This window comes from Puntigrus tetrazona, chromosome 5 (assembly GCF_018831695.1).
Source record: "Puntigrus tetrazona isolate hp1 chromosome 5, ASM1883169v1, whole genome shotgun sequence".
NCBI lineage: Eukaryota > Metazoa > Chordata > Actinopteri > Cypriniformes > Cyprinidae > Puntigrus > Puntigrus tetrazona.
Genome location: NC_056703.1, coordinates 1,758,844 through 1,779,645, shown reverse-complemented (window position 1 = coordinate 1,779,645; position 20,802 = coordinate 1,758,844). Strand labels below are relative to the sequence as shown.

Genomic DNA, 20,802 nt, shown 5'->3' with positions numbered 1-20,802 from the left:
TAACCCTAATGTGACAAAACGTTGAACTCACCAAATAAAGGCTATTTTGACCTAGTTCTGAATGAATGTTTCAAATAGGATGTACAAATGCATTCCTACTAGGTTTAAGCATATTCTAGTTTTAAATAGTACATATAGTGCAGAAAAATTGCTGTGCTCATATAATACAGATTTTTCTTTTACTTTCAATCATAAAAAGATTCAGAATGAAATTCAGAGTAAAATGAACTCTCTTTATTTCAGGTTCACAAAAATATCATAAATAAATTTGTTAAAAACGTACCCAAAAATTTAAAAAAATTTAAATATATAAAGTAACTGCTACATGTAGTTTGTTACAGTCATAAATATGTTTTTAAATATAATTTACAGTTCTCTTCCATAATATCTGGATTTGAGAGAAACTTGCTCAAATGAGGCAAAATCTTCAGAAACAAATCCAGATAAAAATCACACCTAGTATAAGGACGCAGCTTTCCATGTTGACACGGCTGGCTGCTAAATAAAGTGAACTAAATGTCTTTTTGTACAATTTTAAAATGGGTCAATATAATAGCTGAAGTTTTAAAAACAGGTCAATCTGAGAGTATCTTGTGTTTCTGTTAAATAATTAGCACAATTCAGTTTTGGCTCTACTTAGAGTAGCAGCTTCAAATTGTTTCGTATAGGCTATGGAAGCAGCACAATGATGCAGATTTTTCTGTCTTTCCCAAACCAAGCACTCGTACCCTACTGACTAATTGAGGTATGGGTGGAGATCTTAAAGCGGAAGGCCTTCAGTTTAACAGTGCCCCAAATACTTCACTCTAAGTGTTTAAAAGTCTTTAAAGGCACAGAGGTGGATCCCCTGTTGCCTGTAGTAGTTAAGCACCAAAGGGTCCCTCAAAATATTCAGTTCGTGCGGTCGGTCTGCAGACTGTGAGAAGTCGTCCGGTCCTTCTCCACAGCCGCCCTGGTGAGGCTGACTTGGATATCCCGGATGCACCATGAGCTCTGCTGTAACCAGGCGGTAGGAGTCGGTCGCGGCTTCATTGGACTGTATCAATGGGGAGGTCACGCGGTCATCTAGTGAAGCTTCCAGCGCGAAGCCCAAAGCACGTTTCAGGTTGGTCTCGGACATGTTCTTACCCATGGTGCTTAGGCCCAGGTATACGTCAGGCCATCTGAAAGGACATACAAACCGTTATGTAGTTGACTATTTCATCAGGCAAAGATTTTGAGTACAAAGTGGGAAAATATGCTGAAGATAATGTTTTTGAAGGACAAAACAGGCTAAAATGCAACTACCAAAAACAAAAATCCAAAAACAGGTGCCGGTCATGTAAAATGTTGCCTCACAAACCTAATTCCATGGCGATGAAAGACCTCGATAGATTCAAGGGCGTCTTTTTCAACCTGTGCATTGAAGTCTCTCAGATGCGGTGGGAGGAAGGTGCAAAATTTAAGACCGGGTTCTATGGGCACCCGCGTGTAGGTGATTCCAAAATCAGAAAGAACCTGTGCAAACACCTCTCGCACCTCTGAAAAACAGTAAAATATAAAACGCTTTTTAACGACGACCTTTATTGCTTAAAAGCTTTATTGCTAGTGAAGGCATTTGTAATGTTACAAAGTATTTTGTTTTCAAATAAAAGCTGTTCTTTTGAGCTTTCTATTAATACTAAAACCCTGACAAAAATGTATGAGTGTCCACAAAAATATAAAGCAGCACAAGGGTTTTCAAATTTTTTTTATAAGAAGAAATGTTTCTTCAGCATCATCATATCTGAATGATTTCTGAAGGATCATGTGACACTGAAGACCGGGGTAATGATGCTGAAAATTCAACGCTGATCGTCGGAATAAATTAAATTTGAAAATATTTTCAATTCAAAAAAAGCTTATTTGAAATAGTAATAACATTTCATTGTATTTACAGTATTCTTGGTGATTTTAAATGTTTAGACCCTAGTATAAAGTGAAAAGAACTGTTCAAAATAAAGCAACTGTTACCTGGCAGAATGTGCACATGCTGGTGGCCGTCCATATGGTAGGGCATGTGGCCAACCAGTTCATAAAATCGATTTACCTGGGCTCTGAGCTCCGCCTCCACCTGTTAAACAGAAAACACAGCACGAATTAAGAAGACAACATAACTAGTCAAACTAACCACGCTGTGCTTGGTTCGGAAACTTTAAATTGGTTTAATACTATGCTTAAAGAGGTTCTTTTATGAAAAGCACTATCCATGATCTCTTGGAGAGCGTGTTAAAAAAATTATTTTGATAATTTTTTTACAAAAACAATGAAAAGCGTAAGCCACAGACTAAACATAACATCTACTGAAACTTTATTAACATATTGCATTTGTTTCTTTATGCAAACACTTATTTAACATTAGTGGACTACAACTCTTTTTTTTTTGAAATTATGAAAATGAAAATTTAAATTTAGTAAAAGATGGAAATGGTTGTGTGAAGGTATTTTAAAATCAACCTTAGTGAACCTTAGAAAAATTATATATATATATATATATATATACATATATATATATATATATATATATATATATATATATATATATATATATATATATATATATATATATATATATATACATATATATATATATATATATATATATATATATATACATACATATATATATATATACATACATATATATATATATATATATATATATATATATATATATATATATATATATATATATATATATATATATATATATATACATATATATATATATATATATATATATATATATATATATATATATATATATATATATATATATATATATATATATATATATATATATATATATATATATATATATATATATATATATATATATATATATAATATATATATATATATATATACATATATATATATATATATATATATATATATATATATATATATATATATATATATATATATATATATATATATATATACATACATATATATATATATATATACATATATATATATACATATATATATATACATATATATATATATATATATATATATATATATAAATAATAAAATTATGAAAAATTATAAAAGTGGTTTTGCCACCATTTAGGTTTTACATAGTGGTAATCATTTTAACTGTTGCTTAAAAAAAATTTTTAAGAGCGCATAATGCCATAACTCCTCTTATGAGCAAGATAATAAAGTCCTTTCATGTTCTTTGAGCAACCTTTGATACTGCTATTTAACATGAATGCAGTCCTATTCACCGTGATGTGACGTTCGGTTGGTCTTTAAGAGCGTGTGTTTCTGTGTACCTCTGACATCTTGAGCTGACCACTCTGCAAAACCTCCCTGAAGCCCATCTTGCCATGGAAGAACCCATCCTTGTTGAGGAGCGTTGAGCCCTTTAGATCCTGAGACACTGGAAGACCCTCTGAGAGATTTGCATGGAGTCCAATGGGGATGTGATTCCTGTGTGCGAGAAGATCAGAGTTAGTTTAGTGTCACTAAGACGCTATTACAGATCTTATTACTTTTCTGAATCAGCTTTTTTTGATTTTCCTTTTTTAAAATTTCCCTAAAGAATTAATCATTTTGGGTGTTTTTGTCTTTTTAATTATTCTATAGATTTCACCATTCCAAAGCTTGGAGTAAGTATAATGTGTGTTTCAGTTTTTTGGTTATAGAAAAAAGACTTATTTTTAAATTGATAAAAAAAGTAAAAATAAAGAAATGTATAATGTTACCAAAGATTTCAAATAAACGCTGTTCTTCTAAACTTTCTATTTATTAAAGAAACCTGAAAAAATTCTACTCAGCTGATTTCAACAGAAAACAGAATATTACAATTACATTAGAAGACTGGAGAATTGATGCTAAATAATCAGCTTTAAAATCAAAGGAATTCAATAAATGTTAAAATATACTCATAGAAAACAATTTTAAATAGTACAAATATTTAAAAATGTTACACTTTTTTTGTATTTGTTTTAATATTTGTATTAATAAAGTATATTATATATATATATATATATATATATATATATATATATATATATATATATATATATATATATATATATATATATATGTGTGGTCATATTAGTTATTAAAGTAACAAAGTAAATTAACTATACTTAAGTTTAACTATACATCTAATCTTTATACATCCATACTCAAACACTGATACCATATTTCCATAATTAGCTGCTTGAAATGTAAAGCAGGACCTTTTAGCCAGCTCTGCCGCGTGCTGCGCTGAGACAGCATTGACCAGAAGAGAGACATTGGAGATCCCACCAGCTTTGAAGCAATCCACAATCCCTTGGTTTCTTCTCTCGCAGTACCCAAAATCATCTCCTGTCACCACCAGCTTCACTTTGGGTTGAGGCATCTTCTCTTCGCCTTGCTGATAAAAGACACAAACACTAGAGTCGGACCAATATAGCTTCTTCATGACTAATACCGATTGTTTTTACATTGACAATATATTGTCAATTGTTATTTTGACAATAACTAAAAAGGACCGTTAGACTGCACTACAGAATATGAATTAAAGTCATTTTTTAGATTTGCTTGATCTAAAAAGTCACAAATTTATTTGTTTTGGGCTGTTTAATTGTGAAAACGAACTGCCGTTTTATCATCACAACATTAGACAACATTAGAACTATTTTATTAGCTTTTATTAATTTAGCTAATACCAATAAAACGTTTATGGTCTAATAAAAATATTAAAATATATTTACTAACAAAATATTTTAAGCTACAAATTGCTTAAATAAATAAAATATTAAACTTAAATTAAACCAGGTTTGCCTGTGCCTGATTTAAAAAGCCACACAGCCTATTTATTTTCTTTCCCTTTATTTTAAAGCTAATAATTAAGCTACACGTTTCTCACGTGAAAAAATTAACTTCTGTCAATTATTTTATTTTTTACATACAAAGAGCGTATTAAAAAAGTTACTTTACCTTTCGTTTTGCCTTATTTTCAACAAACGGTGCCATCTGTGTATATCCAGTACACTAATAAACCGACGAAACGAGCTCCAGCGAAACCGTCAGGCGTTAAAAACAGCCGTTAAAGAGCCACACAGAACCGACTGTCGTCGTCTTAAAGAGACGTATATTTCCACGTGAACACAGACAGAGAAGTGTTAGTCTGTGAGTCATTTACACTGAAACCTAGCCGTTCAGGAAACGCTCCTCGGCTCAACGCGTCACACCGCGTCATTGAAACGACACGTTTAAAGGTTTGTATGAAACGCGAGTCTCAGCTGCTGCGGCTGCGGGAAAGCTGCTTACCGGGAAATCACCGGCTCGCTAATAAGACGGATCTAAAACTCCGCTTCGCTTGCGTTAACGAGAGCAGCTGCCACTGCCTACCCATCACATACAGCGAACGATCGCGTTTTCTCAGCCCTTTAACGTACTGCTTATAGATCTGCTCTATGAATAGAAACAAACGTTTTAGGATTTCAGAGGCACTGATTGCGTTTTGTGATTTGTTACTCCTAGCTAGCAGTGATAGTGTGGTAATCGCTTACCCATTTTATTGCGAGGTTCTTGCCATCAGTGCTTTTTTACAACGTATCCACACTGTACAGAGGGAACGACTGCCTGAAGACATGAAACGGCAATTTCCTTTTCCGGAGTTGCAGCGCCCTCTACCGGAAGCGAATAAAACAACGCCACATGTGCAAATACGGGCCTATGAGGTGTCAAGATTTCTCTCTCTGATTTACAGTTAAATCTCAAAACATTAGAGTATCGTGAAATTTGCTTAAATCAAAATGAAAACAAAGTGTTTTAAAAAGGTTTTACTTTAAATGTAATGAATCTAAAATATACATAAAAGTTTCACTTTTTGAAATAAGTTTTAAAAATGTTTTAGATTCATTTTTTAAATTAAAAAGTAATGATAAAAAACACACACACACACACACACACACACACACACACATATATATATATATATATATATATATATATATATTATTATTATTATTATTATTATTATTATTATTATTATTTACAAATATAGATATGTATACCGTATGATCAATGCCATTCTTAAATGATTAATTTGATTTTGTACAAAAACACTATATGCCACTTTAGGAATAATAGAGACTAAATCAAAAGATGTTTTAGAAAATAGATATTTATAGATAAATTAAAAAAAAGTTCTAAACTTATTGTGAGCATTTATAGAAGTTTTAATTAGATATTAATTAATGAAATTAGATATTAATTCATGAAAACTGCCGTGTTATCATTAGAACATTAGACCGAATCTTAGAACTATTTTATTAGCTTTTTATTAATTTAGCTAATACCAATAAAACATTTATGGCCTAATAAAAATATTTTATTTAAGCTACAAATTTCTGATATTTATTAAAGCAGATTTGCCTGATTTTAAAAGTCCACACAGCCTATTTATTTTCTTTCCTTTTTTTTTTAAGTTAATTATTAAGCTACACATTTCTCACGTGAAAATTAACTTCTGTCATTTATTTTATTTTTTACATACAAAGAGCGTATTAAAAAGTTACTTTACCTTTTGCTTTGCCTTATTTTCAAAATAGATGTTTATAGATAAATAAAAAAAAGTTCTAAACTTACTGTTAGCATTTATAGAAGTTTTAATCAGATATGAATTAATAAACAATTATAATTACAGGCATACTCACCAGAGGCAGGATTGCGCTGTTGTCGGTGTTATGAATGTAAACTTAGTGTTATTCTTGTACACGGACTTAGGCAGCAGGTGTGACTTTGCTTACGTGTCTGTGGAGTCTTTTGAATGTTTTCCCAAGACACATAACCTCGTTTAGAAATATGGAAAACATCATAAAGAGAGGGAGAGTATCGTGTTGGTGATCTTTGTTTGCGCATGTTCATGAAGTGTTTTCAACTTCAGCCACCTGACATAGCAATAATACGCATGGCATCACTTACTTTATCTGTTAGAATAATACTGTAGCCCAACAGTTTGCTGGAAAGATGGGGGTTGGATTACATTTAGAAATGTGATACATTTCAACAATGAAACTCTGAAACATGTGTTTTCTCTTTATATCAAATAATGTTTATCCATGTCCGGTTTAAACATGAATGATTCCTGTGTAAACAGCTTCTGGAATGGTACGTATTTGGGACAACGCTGGAAAAGGATTCTTTATTACGTTGTAGTGGAAGGTGGGGGGCAAGTTGTCACAGGTGTTTATTTCTCAGCATCTATGGCGTTTTGAGGCAAAATTCCAAAAATAAATCAATCGTATAAAATAAAATGTTAAATAATAAAATAAACAAATAAAATAATATAAAATAAATATAATTGAATAAAATATTTAATAAAATAAACAAAAATAAATAAATGTAAATAAGATAAAAGTAATTATGAGGTTGTTTATAATCAAAAGTTAAACTGCAGGTTTTCATTTGTGAATGTCGAAATGTTATACAATAATTCATTACAAAAAACAGTGCTTTGATTATTTTGTTTTTATGTATTTATTACTTTATAACTATTTTGTTATTAATTTATAGTGAAAAAATGTCCTAAGAAGAAGAAGAAGAAAAATAATTAAATCCTGATATTTTTTGGAGTTCTTTACGAAAAAAAACGTTTTTTTAAATCGATTCTTAATATGACGCTGTTAAGATAACTTTAAATTTTCAAAACAAGTCAAAACGAATAAAACTTTCTTAATATTTCTAACTATTTGACTGTACTGCATGAACTAATGATATGTTAATGATTGTATAATGTTACGTTCATTAACACGTCGTGATGTCACAGCATCCTCGCCCAATCAGCGGTTTCCGTGTGTGCGCGTGGATCACTTCCTTGTTTTCGGACTTGTCATGATGCGATTGGTTAGAAAGCGTGTCAGCGTTTGAATGGGGCTCTCCGTATCCGTCTTTCTGTGATGTACATACACGAGCTGTAACAATGGGACCGTTGAGAGTTATATTCGTCTTTCTCGATGTGGTTTTATTGTGTCTGATGTTTGTCCGAAGCGGCGCTCGAGATCTGGACTCCAGCTACGTGACGTGCGGCTCTCTGGTCAAACTGATGAACACCCGGCACAGCGTCAGACTTCACTCGCATGATGTCAAATACGGATCAGGTAGAAACACCGCATGTGGAAAATCGATTCAATATAAACCTCAGCGGTTTGGTCCTCAGAAAGTGCTTATGTTCTAGTCGGCAGCTTATCTAGGCTTTTAGTGTTTTTTTATTACTCTTATATTGCTGATATTGCTGGTGTAGCAGCTGGTGCATGTATGCATTAGCCGGGAAGCTAATGACTGTTAATATTTCTAATTAGTAAAGAGTAAAGTACTGCGTTTATCTTTCCGTAAGCCTGTTATAGACTCATTCATCTCCCAGTGGATTATTTTTGCTGGCTCGGATGTATTTTGTTTACCTGAAAGAACAGTGTAATCATGACGACAGGTGCACTACAATAAAATGATATCAACCTATATTTATTACCTTTAACGTGCTAATACATGTGATATTCATTATAGAGTATTTCTTTCTATTTTTTTCATTGGAAATGCATTTTAAAAATAAATTTTTATGGATAAGACTTAAAAGTATGTATGGATCTATGCAGAAATTTACCCTAACAATAATGATAAATAATAACACCGTGATATTTAATTTGTTCAATCGAGTTTTTTTTTTCTGTTGCTTAGATTAGATTAAATTTGTTTAATTAGCTAGACTATATATGTTTATTCATAAATTGACCAAAATAAATCCAGCCTGAATAATAAACAAAACATGGACATTACCAGCAACAATAATTCAAGTAATTCGATAATTATTCTATGTTGTAATGCACCTTATAAAGCATTGTACAATCTCATTTATAATTGTCATTATCAAATTATAACTATTTATGTACATTATAAATAACATCACATTATATCCCTTAATAACCCCTTTTTAATGCATTATACAAACACTAAGTAAAGTGTTGCTATATATTTATTTTTAACACAATATGATACACAATAAATTTTTTACTTGTATAAAATGTAATATTGGATGCTAATGTACGATAATATTTATAGAGTAATATATAGAGTAATATATATAATAAGTATGAGGTTCAAGATGTTAGACATTTATGCTAAAGATTGTTTACACCCTGCCCTGCAGGAAGTGGCCAGCAGTCAGTAACCGGAGTGGATTCGGCCGATGATGCCAATAGCTACTGGCGTATCCGTGGAAAACCAGACAAAGTCTGCCAGCGCGGGGAGCCCATTCGATGCGGACAGGCCATCCGAATCACGCACATGAAGACCGGACGCAACCTGCACTCGCACCACTTCAGCTCCCCCCTCTCTAACCACCAGGTAGATCCACAACGGCACTCTCCTCTCGGGTTCAGGTGACTGTAATTGGCTGGGTGTGAATCACGTCGATTCGTTTTGTTCGCAGGAAGTGAGTGCGTTTGGTGAAAACGGAGAAGGAGATGATTTAGACGTGTGGAGCGTGCAGTGCGGCGAAACGTACTGGGAACGGGAGGACACCGTGCGATTTAAACACGTCGCAACGGAGGTCTTCCTCAGCGTAACCGGAGAGCAGTACGGTCAGCCAATCAGAGGCCAGCGTGAGGTCCATGGAATGCCTTCACCCAATCAGCATAACTACTGGAAGGTGATGGAGGGGGTCTTTATTCAGCCCAGCAGTGATCCAGTGCGCCACGACGAGCTCTGATGATGATGCTGATGCATTATCGTAACAAGCAACTGAGAACTTCGCTCACACGCTGTGAAACCCTCTCTATATTTAACCCTTCAGTTTCTATAAAGTTGTACTTATTGGTCAAATTTATGCGATGCGATTTTTGACACGCGTCACCTGCAAAAAGGTTTGATTGCTAAAGATTGGATTGTGTTTGTTTGTACATAAGGGATTACAATTCCTTTAGGATTCTGGGCTTTAAAAAGGGAGTATTTTGTATTATTTATATTAGGTTGGATTACTACTGGAACAAATGGCATTGTACTATTAAAGAGTGTTTTTTGCACACATGAAATCTTTCCGACGTGGGAAAATATCAAATGGTTGTTTCTCTTTCATTTTAAGTTTAAGTTTTCCATGTTACTGTCATTTGCAAACGTGGTTTTCTCCTCGCGCGTCCTGATAGGTACATCATTTGGTGAAAGCTAAAATAAAGCTTTTGAAAAAAGATACGCTGCAGTTATTTTTATTTGTTCAAATATTTCGAAAGAATACCATGTCATTAAACAATTGTAAACAAGCAGATGCATTGTTGTGATGCACAATTTATGAATTCGGTCAATAAATACTGCACGGTGTCTAGACTTGCTCTTAAATTGCAACTGAAAAGCACCTGTCAAGATGATTATATCTGCTCCTCGCGCCTCTCTGGAAAATGAAAGATGACACGCGGCATCCAAATGGGGGCAGCATTTAGCTACTGTTTGGCACATACCGCGTGAAGGTTGAAAAGAAGGAAATCTCGCTGTGAGAGGACTCCAGGATCGTGTCCATTATGTGTAATAATACACAGTGACGGGCGGGAAGTGTGGACAAACGACTAAGAGTTATATATAAGAGTCAACATCTGGATTACCTAATAACTGTTGCATTTTAGAACATATTTTGTTAAATCAGCAGTTCAATCTAACATTTGGTTATTAAAAATTACTTAACTAGCTGACGATCTCTATATATCGTGAGACTTTTTGTACCAGGTTTGTTTTTAAATCTTTATAAAGAATCCTCGCGGTAAGCAGAGACTGCGTGGAAATGTGGTTATTACTGCAGTAAAACTAACTGAACTGAAACGAAAGGTTTAAGGCTGTGTACTTTAACCTGTGTAGGGTTTACTGTAGTAGCCTATGCCTAGTGATTACTGTCTAGTGGTCTCAGATGGTTAAGTTTCGTAAGGTAGTGCAACAACGGCAATGCGCAACGACCAAAATAAATCAATAAAAATCAAAAAACAACTTCAAATGCTTTTCTCAGACAAACATAATTGCTAACTTGAATTTCCTTGGCTGATACCGTGACTCTCTCTTTACTCTGTTCTGACGGGTTTTTAATTTGACTTACCAATGCTGTCCAAATGTGATACTGTATGATGAAAAAAAAAATCCCTTTTGTATCTTCCCTCGCTATTTTAGGTTGATAATTAAACAGATTACATTAATAACAAGTGACCCATCTATTTTAGCAGAAACCGGTTAGCCTATTTAAGAAGATATAAAGTGAAAAAGCAACATCTGGTAAGACAATATAACAACATTATGGAACATAAGCGCATGATGCTCAGTATAATTAGACAACAGAGCATCTAGATGAAACATACGACCTTTTATTAGCCTGTGCGTTAATTCATTTTCCTATATTGTTTATTTACACTTCAGATCACATTAAATAACGTCTTAAGCGTCATCAGTTGTCAAACAGCCTCTTTAAAAGATGATGATATAACTAATGCAAATTTTGCAAGTTTCGTTTTTTGCCTAAGCATAAAATAAAAAGGTTTATAGTAAGAGCAAGTCGACTGAAGGTAATTCTACTTCGTTTTTGTCTTCCCAGAAGATGGCGATATAATATAACACAGTGGTTCCTCTAGTCAGTCACCCATTGTGAACCATGTAACGTGGTACCAAGAAGTGGTTTATGGTCTACACCGAGCAGTTTCTTTTATTAAATTACTTATTTTTATTCTCATCCTATATTACGCCTGGCATGGCAATCCATTGAACCGAATGCGCCTTCCTTGTCGATTCCACACATTTATCGCAGCTGTTTGTCGGCATGCATTTCTACAACGCAACACAGTAAAAGAAAACCTGTTCACTGGTTGTCAGTGTCACCCATCAGTGCTGTCACCATATCTGAGACCCAATCTTGACGCAGTGCCATACTGCACCAAGGGAGCCCAGAGCCACAGGATTGCTCAAACGCTCTCTATCGCACCATTCAGAATCAAATTAATAGCTGGACCGAGTATCCACGTGGACAGGGTAGCCATGAAAACACGTGAAGAGGGTCAAGTGAAGAGCTATGAAACGTCGTACTCAAGAAAAGACAAGCTTTTAGGTTGCAACATAAATGCGTCTGAATGCTGAGCGCGAGTGACCAGGAAATGGAAGTGACTGAGGTCGAAATATTAAGAGAAACACTTCTGTGAGGAACTGCCTCTGAAAAGTCACCTTGAACGGAAAAAATCATCCCCATGGCAATTTAAGAAACACGAAAAGCACAAAAGACATGATTTGTCATATTAGCAGGAAATTAATGCAAGCTCGTTTTAGCAATTAAGTGTTCAAGGCGCGTTCACACTAAAGGACCAAAAACGATTTTTCGTTTTAATATATACGTGTTAATAATAAATATCATTGGAATCATTTTCAGAACATTTTTTCCAGTTGAAGACTTAAAACGCTTGACAGCCAATCAAAATCCAGGGTGCGTGGTTTTAAAAAGATAGAGAAAACTGTGGAGCATGATTACAGCACACAGCACTTATCTTTATCAGCATGAAAAGACCTTTTCGTTCATTTGGTGAATTCAGTTAGAATAGTAAGTTATTTAGAGGTGCAAAATCAGAATAAACTTGGAGAGCTATAAAATGCTGTTATGGTTAAGCAATAGAAACATGGTTATGTAAACTCTTTATCTGAAAAATAAATTTTTTTTCACATGAATTGCTGCCATACACATTAAATAAAGAATAAAATTACATTTAACGTCACAAGCGGGCGAAACATTTCTTTCTGCAGTTAACAGCGTGCAAAAGAAAGAAAAACACATACCATTTACTCGTTTACTGCATTTTCTTTTTATTTAAGACTCATTACGTACAGAGCAAATTAAAGATTTGCCTAAGCAAAAATTGCTTCTACTTCTCATCCCGAAGTCGCTTTTGGCTAAAATGTGAAATACCAACCACAGCTTTCGGTGGACAGATGTGTGGCTCATCCGAGTTGAAACATGCAGGAGAAGCATGTCATTTGTGGTAAATAAGAGATAGGTGCGTGTGTGTGTGTGTTTGGTGGTCTGGTCCAGAGGACTGATGCCCTTTCATTATTGCACTGCTAGCTGCAGCTCCCACAGTAGTGCAACAGGGAAAGAGTGTCAGGCAACAGACAAACAACAGGACCAGGAGCACGCTCGCACAAACAGAAAGGGTCCAGAAATCACCATAGTTCACTAAACCGAATTTATAAATAGGCAAATGCTTTCCTGCTTTCTGGAGGTGGTCTAAAACATAAAACACTCTTTCACCAGCTTTTGCAAACACACCTGTCAGTCTCTGACCATCTCAAGAAACGCTCTCCCATGGCTTTCAGGATCCATATCTCAGACCTCCACACAGCTAACATATCACTGCATACACAGACTCACTCAAGGTTAACCTATCGATTATGAGATCATGACGTGAATTAAATTATAACTACTTAAAACAACACAGAGAGCTAGATTTTCATGCAAACACTGCGAAACGAGATGTTTAATTTAACTGGCTTTGCATTGATTTATTGTTAAACTGCATGACCTGTAATTCAGCATTCATCGCATTTAATAAAAAGGACATTTGGTTCAAATCGGTCAATAGTAAAAATACTATCACAGGTAAAACTGGTTATTTAAAATATCATTAATAGATCAGGCCAACAGAGAAACCAAGTTAAAATAGCCGTTTCAGAGCTCAAGTCTAATATGAATAATGACAGTGCTGTAGTAATTCGTTTCTTGATTGGATCTGTGAAATTGAAACAGTAACAGCATGAGAAAAAATGTGCATTATCAAAAACAAAAGGACTTCCCTTAAAAATACGTCGACCTGCCAAAATAAATCCTTTATGGTTAACAACTAAAGAGTGGCCCGAATAAACTGAATTAGCCTGGGTCTGAAATCACTTTTGCTTAAATTTAGTCACTGTTGGACTTTGCAATGGACAGCATGTTCTCTGACTTAATGATGTAATTCATATTAGGAAAGGGTTACCGTTAAGTGTTTGCACTGCTAAAAGCGAGCAACCTACAACCACATCAAACGTTTGTGGGCCATTTTGTTTTCAAACTAAACAGGTGCCATTTACTGCATTTCAAATTAAACGGTTTAGAGCAGCAACCCCGTTCTTTCTCCACAAAGGATTCGCAGATTGAGATCTTGTCAAGCCTCAGCACAACATCATTGCACGTTTTAATAAAAATGACAGAGGACAATCAAATCCGTCAACGTTCCTGAAATTGCAGATTACCCTTAAAGTCAAGACCCTATAAGCAATATTGCACTACTCCATAAACAGTGAAAAAAGCAGAGGCAATATTGATAGGGTCTCGCCTGCAAGATTTATTAAGCATGATAAATCACAGCACTTTAGCAAAAAGATAGCGCGGCTGAGCAAAACATAATATCTAGGGGTTTAAATGCCTAAATGGTGAGACTGAAAATGGTTCCTGCTCTACTACACACGATACGTAAACCTCTTTGTGACATCTGACCCTACACAGCCTAGAAACGAACCGAGTCAATGGCAAAATGCAACTCAAAATTCATTTTAAGCAGAATTCTGTGCAGTTTATTTGCTGCTAAACAACACGCTTCGTATAAAATGTGTTTAATAGAGCAAAAACGTTGAGGGTTTTTACATTGAGTTTAACCGCTTTCACCCTTAAGCATACAACAGAAATCACCATGAACATTTAGAATAACAAATGTGACTTTTTTCAAAAACGTCATTTTTAGCACATCTGGCGTTTTAAACAGCCTACTTAAAAACAATCATCTAATACCAATACATGCATGCATGCTATCAATAAAGACGCATTCCTTTGAAGCCACGCTGGTGGACTGACTCAGGCATTCAAATATGAGAAACAGAGTGGAAAGCATATTGTAGGCCCTTTGGTTATCTGCGTCCAAAAGCAGTCTTGGTGCTCTGCAATTCCAAGCATACCAGCTTCTGCCTTGGAGTTAACGACATGCTCCAACAGGATGTTTTTTTTTTCTCCTTTGGGAATTTCACATTGAACTCACATGCATGATCTTACTTGTCCCCCTCGGTAATAAAACACGTTAAACAATTTACCAATCAGGTTCCGTGCAGTTAACTTGCAGTCAAAATGTTGAATCACGACAACAGGTCGAGAACACGACGCCCTAAAAAAGGTACAAAATCTGCTGTAGCGTATCAGCTGACCACAGAGCAAGCAGTGGTTTTGTATGAGAACGTTACGCGCTGTTTAGTAATATAGTACGCAAATACTCGCTATGACACGAATCCGTTGTGGCGATGTTATAACCTATACGGGTTCCGCGTAGAAATACGGAACGCGCTACCAAATCTGCAGGTGAAAGCAAACTTACCAATCCTCACGTGAAGCTTCAAAGCCCACTAGCTGAGAGCTGAACCAGGATCATGAGAACGGAGGAGCTGTAGGCCTCAGTATGCTATATAGTGGCCTGTGAATGCGCTGCGCATGCGCGTTGCGGTATTTAGCGCAACATTCCTCATACACCCAGTTCAGACCGGTGAGTCTCCAGCTTACCTTCTGCTGTGGAGCCTCTGTACATACGGGTCAACGACAAATGCACCGGATGATAAAAATAAGTCTTTTAATTGTCAAGTTTAAAACGCGCGTGCCAAATTGTCGTGCATCGGGTTTTTTTGAACGGACCAGTGCAAACAATACAAGTTGAAGTTTTAAAAAGGATTCACGTGAATTTGCACAACTGTTAAGATTTTTTGCAATGTCATAAATATCATAAAGTTGCGCTGTGACGAAGTCCCTATACCTCATTTGAAGCAGTGAATGAAGAGTGCTTTTTCATAAGAGGATGGTTTTATAATAAAATAATCTAGACTCAGGCGAGTCATATGACAACAAAATGGTTGCAGATTGTTTGTTAGAACACGCGACTGTAAATATTAGATGTATTAAGTAAAAAAAATCCATATATTGTCTTATGTCAATATTGTTTTTTCACTCAATATTTTTTTTCCCTTTAAATTAAGGTTTTTACAAGCTCGGCAGTTACACCACATAGATGTTAAACCCCAAACACGAAAAAAACAATACTCACAAGAATAAATACCGAAATAACTCCGCGCGCATCGTGTAAGAAATTGTATTTATTTTTGCACGAATCGCATGCAGCATATTTGCTTTAAAAATATGCGAGTCGCCAGGGTGACACATATCACTTCTGCACGCATATAAATCAGGATGTATTGCGCCAGTGCATTCACACACGCTGACCTCCCTACGTATCAACCGATAGATTACACTTCGTTTTGGCCAGATGTCCAGTCTTTTGATGAGACAACCAAAAAGTTCAACTTGCATAACCTTGCAGATACTGACCAAGAGTAAAATGTCACTATGGGCGACCTCCCCTCCTCGCATTCCCTCCCTTTCCTTTCCTCCCCTCTTGGAAAGGGACCTGCCCCCTACATTCCTTACAAATAGTCCCATCCCCCACCGATCTGGCTCAAACAAGAGAATCATCCCTTCCTTCTGCCTTCTGGAAGAGCTCCTTCATTATAAATAAAAATCTAAATATATGGTTACACACCTACCAGCTCTGTTCAGTGGGGAGTTACAGGGAGATGGAAGCATTGCTGGTTACGAATGCATAGCATCAAACGGTTTCATTCTCATAGCAGTGATTAATGTATAGGCCTATTTAAATGTAAGCGTTAAAAAAAAAAAAAAAAAAAAAAAAAAAAATCTCTAGTTCCGAATTTAAAATAAATAGCTCAATTCTCTAATTTGAGAAAAATAAAAAAAAATAATACAATTTAATTGCACGGAAATTAAAAGTATATAATTAAACCATAAAGAATATAAATGCAGAATACAGTCATTTGCGTTAGTAGCTAATTTAAATACACCTCAGATAAAAATAGGTAAAAAAAAAATATTCAGAAACTACAATTCAACACATTGCTGTTGTGTTTAAAATGCATAGGAGATGTAGCTATATTTAAAAAACTGAAAAAGAGGGTTCGAGAGGCTTTATAGGAGAATAATAGTATTTATAATGTGGGCTGTTTTGGGGACATTTCTGACATTTACCAATCTACAAAAACGTACAAAATGGCGTTTGGGTGATTATTTTACGTCCGCTCGTTATTATCCGCTGCTTTTCTGCACCTCTCTTGCCAGCAAGGCCTCGTACAGAAGTTCTCGAAATATGCAAAAGGTTGAGAAACTCACTTCAAAGCATTGTTGGAGTGTTACTTAATCGAACACGTGGTTTTCAATGCAAACGAAGACGACCTCAGTCGTACAAAATGTTCTTTCGAAGGAGGCGTGGTCTGTAGGGCATTTTCGAATAAGTGGAAAAACCTGGTGTCGCGGATATACCATAGGTCAAATACTGCGGTTCACACGCCCGGTGCACGCTCCGCGACGGTGCTGTAGTGCGTGGAACGGCTCCAACACCGTGCACGCATCTGGGCCCACACGTCTAGGTGGTCTAGACTCGTGCGAAACCCCCTCTATTCGCCATTTCAAATAGTGCCTAAACGCCCTTAACCGTGCACCGCTCGTCCCAGCTCTGTTTGAGGCTCTAGTGGGTGAGTAGGCGAAAGCCGAATGCAATGACAATACTATTGCACTGCTTGAGTAGATGGTTCAGTAGTGCAACATCGTCAAAGCAACAGACCTTAGCACAGCCGAAATGCACGGGCCACCTTTGAACGGGCCTTCAACGCAAAGGGGCGAAATCGCCGTTCGTGGTTGCGCTTGGCCGACCGAATTAAAACAGAGGCTTAAATGAAACAAACGGGTACGCTTGAAGCCAGTGAAATAAAATTTAGCTGCGCGTCTTTCTTTTAATTGGCCATTTCTACGCATTAAGCTCCGCGCTATTTAACTCGAGCGCGTCCGCATCCGTCGCCTTGTGATTCTGGATTTGAGCAGCAACGCCATTTTGACGTCATAACACGTCTTTATGGAGTCGATTCATTACACCTGTTGTTACGCCAAACGAAATGCAGACGAATGCACGCTGGGTGGGAGAACTTGAAAGCTTAGGGGAGGGGTGAAGGTTACTTTTTCTTTCCTCTTTTTTTTTTTTTTTTTTTTTTTTTGTCAGCCAATGCCCTTTTAATATTGCACTGCTCATCTGACCGCACAGTAGTACAACAGAAAAAGGGCCCTGGTCAACAACAGTTTAGAAACCGAACACGGGGTTTATATTTTAAACTGATTTATCACACGTGCCCCGCACAGATGACCGGGAATTTTAATGTAAATCTTAGACCATGCATGTACCGGTCACAATACTGATTAGTCACAATCAGCTTAAAGCGATGTTGATTTAACCATTTAAAAAAAATATGCATGCTTCCTATACGCTCACGTATGAGAAAGGGGGGAAAAAAGCAGCACTGGAAGGCGAAAATTATAACACATTTTTTAAAAAAAAATCCCCAAACCTTGCAGTTGAGGTATGCTGGCTGTTACTAAAGCTTAAAATGAGGAAACATCACATGCAATTAAACGAAACCAAGCAGGACGTGGCAGTATCTCCAAATGAACATTTACATTTAGCAGCAATGGTTTCACGTGTTTTTAATGCAATTTCAGCAGCGATGAGAGAGACGAAGGAAGAGAGAGGGGAAAAAAATAGGGCAAAGAGCACATTCCCTGATACAGTATGAGAAACCTTCGTTTAATACGTATTATTCTTGTCCCCTTTGCCAAAGTGGCAATTTGAAACCCCCCTGGTTAGGGGACAAGGTGTGGGGGCGGAGGCTCCTTAAGGTTGTTATTTTCAATGCATACATTAACAGTGCTTTTGGACACTTGAGGGGGGCACCTAAGATTAAACATTTTTTTCCCATAATAAGCCTTTATGTTTAGCTGGGACGCAATTATTCATCCGAACTGTACGAATCGTACTTCGGGGGGCTAGCTAAAAACACACATTTACGCACAACCTCGTGCAAACCTCCAGTACAATTTTACACGTTAATTACAGACATAAAATGACTTCTAGAAATTGATAGTTGTTGTTTTTTTCTTCTTCTCGCAATTAGAAAGGCACAGTAAACGCACAAAAAAAAGCCTAGCTTTCAATGGATTTAGGAATGTATGCACAAACACAACACTTTAAAAAAAAAATAACAGAGAATTGCAATTTAAAAACTGCACGTTTTGTTTCGGTTCATACACAGCCTACTTTAAACCTGGAGCTGCGATGTATAAAAAAAATTAAATTAAAAAAAAAAAAGAAGCGAAGCAAAGAAAAGGAAAAAGTGGCACATCGTGTTTGTACTTCTCCATTTCACTCGCAAAATCCTTTATTTCCCAAATCGCTTATTTTACAGTTAACGACCGCGTAGAAAAACACGTGGAAAATACGGACTAGGCTCCCCAGACCCTTTTGCAAGTTAATCATTGGCTTCTTGAGAATACGGTGAAGTTACATGGATTGCTCGGACTAATACCTAACCAGGTGGCTGCAACAGATCAACACCGATGACAATAGAAGAGAAAGAAAGGAGATTGTTCCCTGTGACTGAATGACAGCCTGACAGGCAAGACTTCTCAAACGCGATGCCCTCTTGATATCCTCACCAGCGCGCTCTTCACATTTCTAACTACAGCCATGTTAAGGGGCTTCAGTGGCACCCCATCCGTCGTTCTCCCCACCCAAGCCGACTCAACGCTGTCGTTTTTTTGCCCCTGAGCTCCCGCCATTTCCACCAAATCACCCGGATGCTACTCGCGAAACAGAAAGAGGACCCCCTAAATTTCATGAATGGTACCTGGCCAAGGGAGGGACAATCCTTGAAAGCAGAAGACACCGACAAAAAGAGAAAAAGTTGGACCGAAGGGTTGCAAGGCAAGAAGCGCGAATTTCTTCAAATATCTTCGCGTTTATCCCGCGCAACACAGCGGCATCCCGTCACGCTTGCGCGTGCCTTCCCCTCATGGTCTAAAAAATCAAAACCGTAATTTATCCATGGCAAGCCAATGGCCCTCTTTGCTCAAGACTCCATCTTTGACTAGTTGACATTCAGCTCTTGCTGAAGCAAATTCCTCATTTGCATGCGTCTTCGCGATTGGCCCGTTTCTGCGCTAGTCTTTGCCGCTTGAAGGACCATTGGCTGAAGTCAAAGGCATTTAACTGTCCTGTGCGTCCCGCGATAGGCTGCTTGGCGTGAAACGTCACCGTATAGTTTTAGTTTAACAATGAACGCTGAAATTCTGCTCTCCATTCACAAATTTCTTCTTATGCTAGATTGAAAGACTACATGGATTGTAGTTTTGAGGCAGCAGATTGCATGAAAGCGATCATTAAATTCCACGCCGCGGGAACAAAAACGACAAGGTGCATTTTAGAACGTATACGTATTACAAAAAAATCCTAAAATAGTTCTAATGGAATTTGATCGTCATCCTATCACTAGAGCTATTATAATAGAACTATTCTAAATAAACAAATAAGAGTCCTATATGAAGAGAAAATGATCCCGTTTCCAGTTTCTTATGAAACAAAAACAAATAAACAAACTAAATAGGAATTTTATCTTTATTTGTGTGCCTCCTAGAAAATTCTGTAGGGTTACCATGGATGTACAAATAGAAATACCAAAACAAAATTTCTACAAATAGAAGCTCCATTAGCATTGAGGTATTTTTTTTTAATTATTATTATTTTTTTGAATGCAGGAAAAAGACAGCTATTTATTTGCACATGTATAGTATAAAACCGTAATGACAATTTAATACTGTTTATAGACTGTACAAATAATTATTACCAAAAGAGGTTTTTTTTGTCT

The 20,802-nt window shown here is 36.2% G+C and overlaps 2 protein-coding genes and 1 long non-coding RNA gene across 4 annotated transcripts; 1 reads left to right on the top strand and 2 right to left on the bottom strand.

Annotated features, from left to right (window-relative positions):
- Positions 1 to 219: 219 nt before the first annotated feature.
- ydjc (YdjC chitooligosaccharide deacetylase homolog) lies at positions 220 to 5,681 on the bottom strand. Of its 2 annotated transcripts, none has more exons than XM_043239639.1 (6): positions 5,538 to 5,681; positions 4,218 to 4,396; positions 3,303 to 3,459; positions 1,993 to 2,092; positions 1,343 to 1,520; positions 220 to 1,163 (listed from the first exon to the last, which is right to left on the bottom strand). In XM_043239639.1, exons 2-6 carry the CDS (start codon positions 4,379 to 4,381, stop codon positions 815 to 817), a joined length of 948 nt encoding a protein of 315 aa, XP_043095574.1. In that variant the 5' UTR covers positions 4,382 to 4,396; positions 5,538 to 5,681; the 3' UTR covers positions 220 to 814. The 2 variants fall into 2 exon arrangements, with proteins under 2 accessions (XP_043095574.1, XP_043095573.1); XM_043239638.1 differs by lacking the exon at positions 5,538 to 5,681 and adding an exon at positions 4,963 to 5,407.
- Positions 5,682 to 7,853: 2,172 nt separating this feature from the next.
- sdf2l1 (stromal cell-derived factor 2-like 1) lies at positions 7,854 to 10,210 on the top strand. The gene is made up of 3 exons (XM_043240861.1): positions 7,854 to 8,129; positions 9,173 to 9,369; positions 9,455 to 10,210. The coding sequence occupies exons 1-3, from the start codon at positions 7,952 to 7,954 to the stop codon at positions 9,731 to 9,733; spliced, it is 654 nt and encodes a 217-aa protein (XP_043096796.1). The 5' UTR covers positions 7,854 to 7,951; the 3' UTR covers positions 9,734 to 10,210.
- Positions 10,211 to 14,238: 4,028 nt separating this feature from the next.
- On the bottom strand, positions 14,239 to 16,725 carry LOC122346170. The gene is made up of 2 exons (XR_006251105.1): positions 15,372 to 16,725; positions 14,239 to 15,164 (listed from the first exon to the last, which is right to left on the bottom strand). It is a non-coding gene; the product is annotated as an uncharacterized LOC122346170 (long non-coding RNA).
- Between the last annotated feature and the right edge of the window lie 4,077 nt (positions 16,726 to 20,802).